Source organism: Halichondria panicea, chromosome 14 (genome assembly GCF_963675165.1).
Source record: "Halichondria panicea chromosome 14, odHalPani1.1, whole genome shotgun sequence".
NCBI classification, from domain to species: Eukaryota; Metazoa; Porifera; class Demospongiae; order Suberitida; family Halichondriidae; genus Halichondria; species Halichondria panicea.
In genome coordinates, this window is record NC_087390.1 from 6,226,888 (window position 1) to 6,240,723 (window position 13,836).

Genomic DNA, 13,836 nt, shown 5'->3' on the forward strand with positions numbered 1-13,836 from the left:
TTCTTAGTAATTAATCTTGAACCAAAAATCCTTCGCAATCTTTTCCATTTGTTCACGATTCAATGTGACCATATGTTCTTTGTCAAATTCTTTGTCAGTCCATCCCAGGAGACGATAACCTTGCCGAAAATCTTCCTTGCTGACAACTCCATTGCCATCCATATCCAACAAATCAAATAAAGTCTCGGATACGGTAGTGAGCACGAGCTCTTGATTACGGAGCATTCGTCGCAAATCTCCAGCAGCCATTTCAGCAATTTTTGCAAGAAATTCTAAAGTATTGAGTGTATCATAATCTCCCATCAACTTTCTCTGTTTATCAGTGGCCGCTCTGAATGCATCCACTGCCTTGGGACTTGATCGATCTTTGTAATACTCGAGTAGTGCTTCGGTTGGCCTTCTGTGATCTTCCATAGTGATGTAGCCATCTTTGTCAGTGTCTAACTTGCTGAAGAGCATCCTCACTTTTTGATTGCACCATCCCTTGCTTCCAAGGAAGTCCTCGGCTGTTAGCATGATTGCAGTTCTAGACATGATCTCTCTCTTCGATGTTGATTCTTGCAGCAGAACATTGCTTGCAACAGGTCTCAGTGAGCATGCGCAGTATGTGGACGCTCTCATTGGTTGAGTAACGCCCATGTGCATAATCAATAACAATTGAGTTGGTAATGATCGTCAAGTTATTTCAGAACAATTCGCTAATAAAGATATCTTCTTCACATTACAATCGCACAAACAGACACAAACCACAACATTAAGATGCCCCTATAATTATAATACTATCCCTATAACAAGTGTTCTGCCAGTACACAATAATATTTATATAATGCTAGAGTTTCTGGTGGAGCTCTACTGGGCTAGTTTGTCTGCGGCTGCCAGGACATCGTCAATGTTTCCTACCATGTAGAAAGCCACCTCAGGGATATGGTCCAGTTCACCTGCAATATGAGGGGGGAGGGGAGGGGTTAGTTTGATTCTTTATACTATAATAATACACTGCTATGCACAAAGACACAGTATTGGACCTAAAGTCATCTATATAATTTTTATGTACATATCGGTTTTTTTGCCCAAAAAATGAATTTGAACACAGTTTGTCAAAGTCAATAATTATTATCTAGCACCAATACACAAAGTTACTGTAGTCTAGTCAACTAGGTATATGAATTGGCATTCTGTATGATTATACCACACACCATTGATGATCTTCTTGAAGCCACTGATGGTGTCTTCCAGTGAGACAAGCTTGCCTTCTTTACCGGTGAATACCTCTGCCACTTGGAAAGGTTGCGAGAGAAACTTCTGTATCTTTCTGGCCCTAGACACGGTGAGTTTGTCATCCTCAGAGAGCTCATCCATACCTAGAATGGCGATGATGTCTTGCAGGGAACGGTAGTCCTGAGAAGTTAGGGAAAGAGGGGGCACCATTGTTAGGTACATTTAACTATGGTCAAGGACAGTGACTATTTGGTGTGTGTGTGGGCGTGGGTGATGACTTATTTCTAAGTAGACAGTCAAAAGACATATCGAGACAAGCACAAGTTTAAGTTTAAGCAATATCTTAGACACTGTGTGGATCAGTTGATAAGAAATGATAATCATAGTCTGGCTCAGTTGAAACACGGATATAGTTACATCATCTCCACACATCAAATACAACCAAAAGTAGACCTACATACAATAGCTAAACTACTGGCCATTAATTTCCAACTATTCACTCACTTGTAGAATCTTCTGTGTTCCTCTGGCCACGTTGTAATGTTCCTCTCCTACAATATTAGCGTCCATGATACGGGAGGATGAATCCAGAGGGTCCACTGCAGGGTAGATACCCAGCTCAGAGATGGCTCGAGATAACACAGTGGTGGCGTCAAGATGTGCAAAGGTAGTGGCCGGGGCAGGGTCAGTTAGATCATCAGCCGGTACGAAGACAGCCTGTGTGTGGTGTGTGTGTGTGGGGGGGGATGACTTATTTCCAAGTAGAGTATAATACAGTCAAAAGACATTATCGAGACAAGCACGAGTTTAAGCAATATTTTAGACACTGTGTGGATCAGTTGATAAGAAATGATAATCATAGTCTGGCTCAGTTGAAACACGGATATAGTTACATCATCTCCACACATCAAATACAACCAAAAGTAGACCTATATGCAATAGCTAAATTACTGGCCATTAATGTCCAGCCCATGAGGTAACCTACCTGTACGGATGTGATGGACCCCTTGAGGGTGGTGGTGATCCTCTCCTGCATACTGCCCATGTCAGTGGCCAGGGTGGGTTGGTATCCAACAGCAGAGGGGATACGACCCAACAAAGCCGACACTTCTGAACCAGCTTGGGTGAACCTGCCAAAACAAAATCACACAAATTATGAATGGGTAAAGGTCGTCAACGGAACTAGTGTTAATTAGGTGTGGATCAGTTGAGTAAAGAAATGGTAATCAGTGTCCAGTTGTTACTGGCTCAGGTGAAACACGGATATAGTTACATCGTCTCCACACAAACACACACACACACACACAGAAGTATTCTTTGGGTATTATCTGTATTACACAGCTACACACACAAGTCTAATAAAAATCTCTCCTCACACACACACCCACACACACACACACACCTACACACACACACACACACACACACACACCTACACACACACACATGTACCTGAAAATATTGTCAATGAACAGCAGTACATCTTGTCCCTCCTTGTCTCTGAAGTACTCAGCCACTGTTAGTCCAGTGAGAGCCACTCTAGCTCTGGCACCTGGGGGCTCGTTCATCTGACCATACACCAGCGCCACCTGTGGACACAGTAGAGAAACACACTCGACATAATGATCTGTTACAGTATTATTGTATAACAGAACGACCGTTAGAAAGGTTTTCGTGGATTTAATTTTCGCGAAATAGCAGCCTTTTGCAACATGCATGCATGCGATATTAAATTTGCTGGTATAAATGTTTGCGGTACATGCTTAATCAGCGAAAACCACTTAGTACCCGCTATACGACACATACAGTGGAGCCTCTAGCTCTTGATGGCCAACAGGCTAGCTGTGATATGAAGGTCAGGCACCTAGGTCCTATCTGAAAAGCTTGTACAAAACAACCTCTCAACAAAGACGAATGAGCCGTACGGATATGAAAGTTTTATTAATTATTGTTTCAAGCATTCGAAAGCAGCACTGCCAAGGCAAACTTTATCAGATCTATTCTAAACGGGATCTACTGCATGTTTGTATCTACAATAATCACTTTTTAAACTGAAGTAGCTACATGATAGTGTCCATGTGTACGTACCTTGGAGGTATCGTCCTTAAGACTGATGACCCCACTCTGGATCATTTCGTGATAGAGATCATTTCCCTCGCGAGTTCTCTCCCCCACACCAGCAAACACTGAGCAGCCACCGTGCACACGCACCACGTTGTTGATGAGCTCCATGATAACCACCGTCTTGCCCACACCAGCACCACCAAATAATCCTGTGTGTGTGTGTGTGGTGTGGGCGTGTGTGTGTGTGTGGGGGGGGTAGGCACATAGCCACAAGCAATTTATATGTACATAGCAATATCTTAGACACTGTGTGGATCAGTTGATAAAAAACGATAATCATAGTCTGGCTCAGTTGAAACACGGATATAGTTACATCATCTCCACACATCAAATACCGTATAGCGGGTAATTTTCGTGGGGTAAAAAATTCGTTCAACTCGAGAAACGGTGGTTTGTCTTGTTGCCTGCTTGCATTCCTACGTTCCGGTAAGCCACGCCTACGTTAAAATTTCGTGGAGGTCAGCTTGCCCACGAAAATAACGAATATTTTACCCCACGAAAATTACCCGCTATACGGTACAACAAAAAGGATGTTAAATTACTGGCCATATTATATAAATTCTTACAACCAACCACCATGCAGTTACAGTTACAAGCATGTTATACCATATAGCGGGTATATTTCGAGGGTATAAACTTTCATGGATTGACCGTCAAAAAGATTTTCAGGGATTTAATTTTCGCGGAGTAGCAGCCTCTCTGCATGCATGCGATATTAAATTCGTGGGTATAAATGTTTGCGGTACATGCTTGATCAACAAAAACCGCGAACATTTATACCCTCAAAATATACCCGCTATACGGTACATTACAGATTTGTGAGCAAAAGGTGCAGCTAGCTAGACAGTAAATAAACCTTCTTGGGCCTAAGCTAGCACGTGCAATTTTTCAGTAATATAAATCCTCAAACATACCAATTTTGCCTCCCCTAGCGTAGGGTGCAAGGAGGTCCACTACTTTGATGCCAGTGACTAGAATCTCTTGCTCTGTGCTCATCTCAATGAATTCTGGAGCTTCTGCGTGGATAGCAGCTTGCCTGTGTGTGTGTGGGTGTGGTGTGTGTGTGTGTGTGTGTGTGTGTGTGTGGGTGGTGTGTGTGTGTGTACAGAAGAACACAGTATCAGAAACAATGGATTTGTATATAAAGCAACTACTGATTAACTGACACCACAATACTTGTTAAGGCTGATAGGCTTTAAATAGGATTGGGACCACTTTTGTAGACTGTACACAAATGAAAGACCACTTCACACACACACCACTTCACATTCTATTCATGTAATAATGAACAGAGTATTCAATCAAGGCTCACAATCACACGTACATGAAGCCCTACAATACAACACAATACCACTCACGTCTCTGTTTTGATTGGTCCTCTCTCGTCAATGGGCTCTCCAATCACGTTCATAATTCGACCGAGTGTTTCGGGGCCAACGGGTACTTTAATGGGTGACCCAGTGTCCACACACACCTGACCACGCACTAACCCCTCTGTACCGTCCATAGCAATCGTACGCACGGTGTTCTCTCCTGTATATAAATGGGATGGTAAAAAATGTTTGGCTAACACGACAAAAATTGTAAGGACTGTATTCTCTTCTTGTAAATAAAGGGTAGGTTGCCTTCCTAAAATGTATGGTTTTTTGCGTGAAATACAACATTCTGTTCTAAATAAAGCCCCCCACTCACCCAGATGTTGAGCGACCTCAAGCACTAGTTTAGGTTCTCTGTTTTCCACTTCAAGTGAGTTCAGAATAGGAGGCAGCTCATCTTCAAACTGTACGTCCACCACGGCTCCGATAACGGCGACAATCTTCCCATTGGTCACTGTCACTGTCTTAACAGCTGGAGCACCATTTGAGTACGGTCTTCTGTGACCTGTGTGTGTGGTGTGGGCGTGTGTGTGGGTGACTATAAAAATTATGTACAGTGTACGAATCTGAATTTTTAAAAGTATGTGCCGAGGGTATTTAAACATATGTATGCACTAAAGCATGATTGTAAAAGGTGTTTGTATTTTGTATAGTGGTTGCAAAGGAATCAAAAACCTACTGGCAACTATTTATAGCCCAGGGGTACTATTCTCAGTGAAAACAAAATGGCGTCCGAGACAACATTGCTAAATACATCATTGAAGGCTAAGACTCACTCCATGAAGATAGCAGAGGTAGTGAAGCTCTTTGTGTGTGTCTAAAAGATCCAGCTAGCGGACCAGCTCTCAAGCCGTTCGAAACAAAGCGTCTGAAAACGGCAGACATCTTGACCTCCCCACTGTACAGAGCGTGTGATCGGGCATATACTGCGCATGCGCGATACCTTGAAAAGGGGCGTGTCTAATGCAATTGCAAGAGACGCGGTCGAGAGTTGAAAATTGACAGCTAATGATAGGTACAGTTCACAGTTCAGCTAGCTCGGAGCTCCTATAGAAAGTCTTGCCCTGCGGCGTACAGAGGTTAGTAGAGAGCTACCTGCTACCAAGCTGAGGAGACCGACAATAACTTGAAGACTGAATTCTGCCATTCATCCCATCTTCACTCAACTGTGACATAATTATACTTGGCAACAATAACAAGTAGTATGGCTCAGAACAAGACGACCACAAGCAAACCAACAGGTACATTACATAACATGTCCTTACATACACATACATCAGTTTATAAGATATCGAATCACTATGGTCTATGGTCAATATTGTCATATACTGTAATTATTATTTCTCAGTTTCTGGTGGTAGTAAGAGAAAGCTGGATTTTGATGATGGCAGTCGTACTCTCAAGAATAAGACCTTCTTCCTCGATCTAAAGGGATACAGAAACCAGGACCAACTTGAGAGAGAACTGACACGCCGAGGAGGACTGGTGCGTGTGTGTGTGTGGTGTGTGAGTGGGTGGGTGGGTGGGTGAGTAGGAGGACTGGTGCGCGTGGGGGTTTGTGGGTGTGAGTGGGTGGGTGGGTAAGAGGACTGGTGGGTGGGTAAGAGGACTGGTGCGTGTGTGTGTGGGGGTGTGTGGGAGTGGGTGGGTGGGTAGGAGGACTGGTGCGTGTGTGTGTGTGTGTGTGTGTGTAGCTCTGTGAGGCTGAAGTACTTATTTTCACTTTTGTTTTATTTTGCTACAGGTTGAGAAGTTCTTCGATGTTGGTGTCAAGTATTTGGTTACGAACCGTTCCCATGACGACTCGTCAACCCCCTCCCCCCGCCCCATCTCAACAGGGAAATCCCCCCTGGAGAGTGTGTCCCCTGTGGAGCCTGGGAAGAAGCCAGCCTATCTCACTAGAGCTGCAATGATGGTTGCTGCTTCAGTGAGTGTGTGTGTGTGGTGTGGGCGTGTGTTTGTGTGTGATTGATGTCTTCACAGTTTTCTAGATCTTAATTGTCCACTCTATTTATACCATTTTCACTTTTAATTCATCTTCCCATCACATGAACAGAAGAAAATATCAGGTAGCAAGAAAAATGTGGATTTGATTGCCATGGCAAAGTCCTGGGGCTGTAAAGTGATCTCATTGGACGCTCTATTGGCAGAGCTCAAACGATTGAAACCATTACCAAAAAAGGGTGGAAAAATAAAAGCAAGCTGTGGAGTTGGTGGGTTTATTATTATAAGTTGGCTTGGAATAACTTTGATCACTTTCTGTACTATACAGTGTCTGTCTGGCCACTCTTTTGATTACAGTCATTGTTGGTCTGCCCAAGTGCCACCATTATAATTATATAGACAAGTTTTACTGCATATTATTATAATATTAAAGGCTACGTACCATACACCAGGTAACTTTCAGGCAATTCGTTGTAAGCAATGAATTGCCTGAAGTTGCCTGGTTTATGGTGGCCTTATGACTACAAAAGTTCAGTAATGTTGTTTTCTCTGTCTTCTCCAGTTCATCACCTCAGAGCGCCCTATCTGAAGGTGGAGGACCAGTCTCGAGGGTACAAGCCTCTAGTCCACGAACCCAAGGTCTGGCCACGCCCACAACACAACACGTCACCAAACAGCTGTCCATTCGATGCCCCCAAAACCAAGCGTGAGTATTTCTATGACCACTGCCACTGTTGCAGTTTTTTTAATTATCTATACGACGCTATTAACATTGCCAAAAATAATCGTGCGTACCCAGTAGTGTCTGTAAATATATTTTTAATTCTTAAAAAATTATAAAATAATAATTATTGATATTGCTACCAAAACGTGTTGTCGTCTTTATTATCTCTCTCTCTCTCTTTGTTACCTCCAGCCCCATATTGTTCTGGTTCTCCTCGGAGTTCCCCTGATAGACCACGCTCCTTTCATCCCATGATCACTCGCTCAAAGAAACCTGGCTACTGTGAATGCTGCTCCCAGAGATATGAAGATCTTCCCATGGTAAGTCTGGCTGGCTATAAGTGGCTGTATTATAGAGGGTGGTCTTGCTAACACAGGTCCAAACACATGCTATGGAGAGACTTTGGGGCCCATTAACCTGGCTGTATTATAGAGGGTGGCCTGCTAACACAGGTCCAAACACATGCTATGGAGAGACTTTGGGGCCCATTAACCTGGCTGTATTATAGAGGGTGGTCTTGCTAACACAGGTCCAAACACATGCTATGGAGACTTTGGGGCCCATTAACCTGGCTGTATTATAGAGGGTAGCCTGGTCCAAACACATGCTATGGAGACTTTGGGGCCCATTAACCTGGCTGTATTATAGAGGGTAGCCTGGTCCAAACACATGCTATGGAGACTTTGGGGCCCATTAACCTGGCTGTATTATAGAGGGTGGCCTGGTCCAAACACATGCTATGGAGACTTTGGGGCCCATTAACCTGGCTGTATTATAGAGGGTGGCCTGGTCCAAACACATGCTATGGAGACTTTGGGGCCCATTAACCTGGCTGTATTATAGAGGGTGGCCTGCTAACACAGGTCCAAACACATGCTATGGAGACTTTGGGGCCCATTAACCTGGCTGTATTATAGAGTGGTTAGATTTTTTTTTAAATCGCTTATTTTATGTAAGGCTTTGTTTCACTGTTGCATGTTCCCATCACGCGTCACGTTTCACTGTGTGTAATACTTTATTAGAAGTCCCTTCATTGTAATTATATACTGTATTGTATAATTGTACACCTGATGACACGCCTCTTCCATTACAGCACTTGAGGAGTGGGAAGCATTCGGAATATGCCAATGACGATAGTAATTACGCTACTCTGGACAAGCTGATATCACGAGGGGAAAAATATGCCGACTTTGTACGCAAATTGAAGAGGAGGTAAGATGATATTTCTATATAAACTTGTAAGTTTCTTTTAAATAGATAGATACCCTTGATAGTAAAACTATAATTATATCGTATATCGTATATTGTGTTTATAATGCAAGGTTAATCTATTGTGAATGACACTGTACAAGCATTTGATTGCGTTTTCTATTGCTTTAGAAAATTTCATGCGCATGCTAACTTTTTGTGTTTCTTTCGATTGTGAATAATTTATACGGCAATTCGCAATCGAAAGAACAACATCGCATTTGAAGCCCACAATATACAATAGTTCATTCCCTTCAACACAATACTTAAAATGATTATTCTGTTAATACTTTCATTTTTCTCTACAGTCCTCTGAGAAGTTATCCTAAAAATCTCCAAAAAGACGATTCTGTCGTGCTTAAGACTCCGCCCAATAAAAGACAAAAATCACCACGGCAACCGGAGGTCTCGTCACCCCGCAAGAAAATCACTCTCGGAACTTTTGCTTCTCCGAAAACAGGCCAACTCCGAATCACGCCTGTCAAAACTGATAAAGAGCAGACTCCAGGTTTTGTGACTCCTAAAGAAACTAAAACAGAGGCTGTTGCTCAAGAGGCAGCCAGAACACTGGTGGCCTCAAATAAAAGGTGCTTATATACAGAGGGAGAAGCTAGCGAGAGGCCTTGCTGTGATACTAGAACATTGGTGGCCTCAAGAAGAAGGTGCCTGCATTCAGAGGAAAGGGGAGAGGCTAGCGAGAGACCTTGCTGTGAGACCAGGACACCGGTAGCCTCAAGAAAAAGATGCCTACATACAGAAAAAGGGAGAGAGGCTAGCAAGAGACCTTGCTATGATGATATCAGAACCTCAAGAAAGAGGTGCTTGGATACAGACAAAGAGGGAGAGGCTAGCGAGATACCTTGCTGTGACAGTGACTGTGTGCCAGAGACTCCTGTCAAGCGTGTCAGAAAGTATGTTGCATGTCGTTAAATAGTGCATGTATAATATTGGGTTCTAGCCGAGGCCATTTTGTGTCCTTAAAATTACTCTAATAGGCTGTATATACATGATGGTGTTATAGACAGTATCTGTGCGCCCAATATTAACGTATTCCTATTTTCATATAGGTCATCACCCTGCGATCAACTGCTGACTAACCTGAACACTATATTTGTGAGAAGGTGTGGCACGTCACCAACAAACAGGGAATCCCCCTCAAGAACAACCAAACATTTGTAACTGATGTTATGATTATTTATGATTATCCGTTTTTTTATCTGATTTTTATTCATAATAACAACTTTATCTTATCTCACGTCTGATTGGTGAAAGCTGGTGTGTAAGTACGTACATGTAGACTAATAAGATAAAAGGTTTGTACACGTACACACAGCTTATAATTATAGTGCATGTATAATTAAATTTTTATGTCTTTTTTAGTGGAATGTTATGCTTGATTTGATAGAGACAAGTGTTCATCCAATCATAGTTGTGTACTGCACTGCAAGTATTGGGGGGCGTGGTTGTATGCAATCTTCAAAACAGATGTGTCTACAGCTAGCTAGCTAGACAGTACATGTATCTCCACTGCCTAGCGCCTCTGCAGCTGAACAATAACACCTCCGTACGCTACGCTGATGTGCAGTAGGTAAGCTCTAAGTGTCTTATCTGTGTTAATAAAATACTATAAAATGAGAGATCTACCACTAACTGATAATCAATCTATCTCCATAGCAATACTTATTTATACCCATTGTTTCTCTCACTGCAGACTGTGTACACTATTGTTGTGAGATTCTACTCGTCTACTATATTCCAACTTTAACCCCAAGATGACTCTATTATCGAGACGAACACTGCTCAACGTAATGGCGGGGATGCTATTGGGGTTAATCATATCTCCCATAATGTGGCTACAGCTGTACTCCCCACCACCTCTCATACAATCTAGCATTAACCCTCTGTGTCCTGAATTACCACGAATCCAAATTCGAAATCAAGCAGCTCCTATTCAAAATTCAACTTTGAATGTTCGAAATTTCACAGAATTATCTCGTGTTGAATTAGATCGAACCATAAATGCTCCAAGTGATACGCAAACCAGACCAAGGCATTTATCTCAAGAATTGGCGCCAAGGAAATTATTACTTGCTGGAGTTGTTACCGCTCGCAAATATTTAGATACTAGAGCACTTGGAATTTGGAAAACATGGGGAAAAGAATTGAGCGATTTATACTTCTTTTCTTCGCAACCTGAACAAAAAGGTCTCGAATTTTTACCAATAATTACTCTGCCAGGAATCAACGATACCAAATATCCACCGCAACGAAAAGTATACCGTATGTTGAAGTACATGCATGATCACTTTATTGATGATTTCGATTTTTTTTTGCGTTCTGACGACGACGTATACATTAAAACCGACCGATTATTAGAACTACTACAAAACACAAATCCTGCTCAAGATATTTATATGGGGTGTCCGGGTTTTGGTCGCCCTGACGATCGGAAGAGGATTAAACTGAAGGACAATGAACACTACTGTATGGGGGGACCTGGTGTCATCTTCAGCCGTAGTGCTCTGAGGAAATTAGCTCCTCATTTGGAAAACTGCCTGGAGGTAAGTGAGAGGATGCATATACATGTACATGTAGTGATGAGGCCCCAGAAGTTGAGTACTCCTCAATCAATTCAACATAAATATCAACTGAATAGCTCTCTAAGGATATGATATAAGATATCTCTATTGTATATCCCCCCCCCCCCCTCCCTGGCCTCATTCCTGATATAACCCTCACTGGAAATGTAAGCCATAATTAAAGTCAACTACCTGTGTACACAGAAAGAAGCCACAATTACTTTGCTAAAATAACTTATTATAGTATCATAGGAATGTGCCCACACCTGATCGGTGGTTGTGGTGGTTGGTACCTCTTAGGCCTAGTTTACCACATAATAAGTGTTATAGTAACCATGCTGACAGACTGTAACCATGTACCACTTGTCCCTATAGACGGTTGTGGTCAGCTATAACGAGGATGTTGAAGTGGGACGCTGTGTGAGTGAGAAACTGCAGCTACAGTGCACATGGTCCTGGGAGGTGAGTCACTGTGTATACCCCCACCCCACCCACACCACACCACACACACGCCCACACCACACACACATAGTCCTGGGAGGTGGGTCAGTGTGTATACCCCCACCCCCACCCACACGCCCACACCACACACACATGGTCCTGGGAGGTGAGTCACTGTGTATACCCCACACCACCCACACCACACCCCACACACGCCCACACACACAATCCTGAGAGATGGGGTCAATAATTATGTCAAGCATACCATTGTGAGCTTTGAGCACTTCTTAACAATGTCTGATTCCTTGTGTGCTTAGATCAGTAATAATTATTGTTTGTGTAGCTTTTGTTGTGCATGTATTAGATATTGAAATGCCATCTATATACTATTCACCCCTACCCACACACACACACACACACACACACACACACACACACACACACACCTCACTCCCCCCCCACACACACACACACCTCTCTCCCCCACACACACACACTCACACCCCCCCACACACACACACACACACACCTCTCTCCCCCCACACACACACACACTCACCCCCCCCCCCCCCCACACACACACACAGGCATCAGCTCTCTTCTGGGCAGACTACAAGAAGATACTAGTAACTCCAGAGATGTACACCAACCCTAGTGTACGCAAGGCCATCACTCTGCATCCTCTCAAGGACCCTAACCTCATGTTCAGAATGCATCAATACGCTCTACAACTACGCTTGGAGAGAGTCATGAAAATAGCTGCCGGTGTGCAGGAGAAAATCGATGAAGTCACAAAAATAGTACCCCAAGAAATGACTCACTATCAAGCAAAGAAGTGGCTCTGGTACGACATGGCGAATAACCCGACCTCAAGATACGAAATGGCGATTTGGGAGTATTTTAATTCAAGTCGGCAGTTTTTAGCGTATGAGCACATGCCAGTCGTTGGATTACCGAGTTCTCTAAAAACAGGCGTCAATTTAGCATTAGAAGTGCTTCTGGATATCATGAACGAGCGCGAGGGGTCATCACATCCGTTCATCCCCCCCTACCATTTGTACGATGGTTTTACATCACTCGACTATTCTTCAGGAGTACAATACTCTCTCCACATGTCCGTAAATAGAAAAGGGATAACAGCTCCTCAAGACTACGTAGCCGAAATATTTCTTCCTTTTCACGGAGCTGGAATGGCTGTCTACGAAAAATCTGAAAAGCGATTTGCATCGATGGTGCATATCATTGTAAGCATAGGGAAAACTACGGATATGACAGAGTTCCTTCGTATGTACGAGACAGTTTGTATAAAGCAACAATTACCCACTCATCTTCACGTGGTACAGTTTGGTACCAACAGCCAAGCCAACGAGCTCATCTTGAATTTAAAGTCTCGTCATCCCAAAATTGGAATTACAACTAAACACACTACGAGTAAGTTTTCACACTTTACCGGCTATCAGCATGTATCTGAGCATCTCCATGACAACGATCTGATGCTGTTTTTCGACTATAATTTCGTATTTACGTCGGATTTTATCGATCATTGTCGGATGAATACTATACAACACAAGCAAACGTACTTTCCAACTTTATTTTCCTTTTACAAGCCGGAACTTGTACTGAAAAACCAGCAGCGGCCACCGCAAACGCTCATTTCCGCTGACAGTGGGTTTTTCCTTCGATATAACTACCAAGTCGTATCCATATATAAATCTGATTACGTAAGGATATCTCAAACATCCGTTTCCACGAAGGAACACTCAAACGAAGACATGAAGTTTTTGGATAAAGTGCTGGCGAGTGATGTGTATGTGATGAGAGCATTAGAACCTTACTTGAGGCGGACGTATAGATCACGTACATGCCAGGGACTGACTGGAAACACACGACTAGCTTGTTTGAATTCTCGGGCAGATACGGTTGGGAGCAAGAAGATATTAGGGTCAGTGCTCGTGAGTCACGACTTATTAGACTCCATTTAATTTTTTATCAGCAATTATTTTATGCTTTTACCAATTATTATACGTGGTCAAATATTATTTTGTTGCCCACTTTATTATTTTATCTTCTGTACTATAAAGCATTAAAACTGATGAACAATTAATTATTTTGTGGGTGATGAAACAACTTCGAAAATAACCGCGGTTAATGCATGCGTTCATAGCTCGAGTGGCACCAACCA

The 13,836-nt window shown here is 42.9% G+C and overlaps 3 protein-coding genes across 3 annotated transcripts; 2 read left to right on the forward strand and 1 right to left on the reverse strand.

Annotated features, from left to right (window-relative positions):
* Positions 1–694: 694 nt before the first annotated feature.
* Positions 695–5,655, reverse strand: LOC135348179 (ATP synthase subunit beta, mitochondrial-like). The gene is made up of 10 exons (XM_064546368.1): positions 5,495–5,655; positions 5,035–5,223; positions 4,701–4,875; positions 4,257–4,378; positions 3,307–3,491; positions 2,671–2,807; positions 2,204–2,348; positions 1,723–1,935; positions 1,197–1,398; positions 695–938 (listed from the first exon to the last, which is right to left on the reverse strand). Exons 1-10 carry the CDS (start codon positions 5,601–5,603, stop codon positions 850–852), a joined length of 1,566 nt encoding a protein of 521 aa, XP_064402438.1. The 5' UTR covers positions 5,604–5,655; the 3' UTR covers positions 695–849.
* Positions 5,656–5,675: 20 nt separating this feature from the next.
* On the forward strand, positions 5,676–9,893 carry LOC135348178 (protein DBF4 homolog B-like). Its single transcript, XM_064546367.1, has 9 exons — positions 5,676–5,959; positions 6,067–6,203; positions 6,463–6,645; positions 6,775–6,931; positions 7,225–7,368; positions 7,579–7,706; positions 8,480–8,598; positions 8,943–9,545; positions 9,702–9,893. Exons 1-9 carry the CDS (start codon positions 5,923–5,925, stop codon positions 9,811–9,813), a joined length of 1,620 nt encoding a protein of 539 aa, XP_064402437.1. The 5' UTR covers positions 5,676–5,922; the 3' UTR covers positions 9,814–9,893.
* Positions 9,894–10,064: 171 nt separating this feature from the next.
* Positions 10,065–13,766, forward strand: LOC135348168 (chondroitin sulfate synthase 3-like). Its single transcript, XM_064546353.1, has 4 exons — positions 10,065–10,222; positions 10,346–11,195; positions 11,589–11,675; positions 12,242–13,766. Exons 2-4 carry the CDS (start codon positions 10,407–10,409, stop codon positions 13,634–13,636), a joined length of 2,271 nt encoding a protein of 756 aa, XP_064402423.1. The 5' UTR covers positions 10,065–10,222; positions 10,346–10,406; the 3' UTR covers positions 13,637–13,766.
* The last annotated feature ends 70 nt before the right edge of the window (positions 13,767–13,836 follow it).

Bases quoted from the DNA above. Each gene is read 5' to 3' on its own strand.
- LOC135348168 (XM_064546353.1), top strand. From the start codon at position 10,407: ATGACTCTATTATCGAGACGAACACTGCTCAACGTAATGGCGGGGATG. The intron at 11,196-11,588 runs GTAAGTGAGAGG...TTGTCCCTATAG, and splicing joins ATTTGGAAAACTGCCTGGAG to ACGGTTGTGGTCAGCTATAA. The intron at 11,676-12,241 runs GTGAGTCACTGT...ACACACACACAG, and splicing joins AGTGCACATGGTCCTGGGAG to GCATCAGCTCTCTTCTGGGC.
- LOC135348178 (XM_064546367.1), top strand. From the start codon at position 5,923: ATGGCTCAGAACAAGACGACCACAAGCAAACCAACAG. The intron at 6,932-7,224 runs GTGGGTTTATTA...TGTCTTCTCCAG, and splicing joins AAAAGCAAGCTGTGGAGTTG to TTCATCACCTCAGAGCGCCC. The intron at 7,707-8,479 runs GTAAGTCTGGCT...CTTCCATTACAG, and splicing joins GATATGAAGATCTTCCCATG to CACTTGAGGAGTGGGAAGCA.
- LOC135348179 (XM_064546368.1), bottom strand. From the start codon at position 5,603: ATGTCTGCCGTTTTCAGACGCTTTGTTTCGAACGGCTTGAGAGCTGGT. The intron at 1,936-2,203 runs GTAGGTTACCTC...CACCACACACAG, and splicing joins GGTCCATCACATCCGTACAG to GCTGTCTTCGTACCGGCTGA. The intron at 1,399-1,722 runs GTGAGTGAATAG...CTAACTTCTCAG, and splicing joins GAACACAGAAGATTCTACAA to GACTACCGTTCCCTGCAAGA.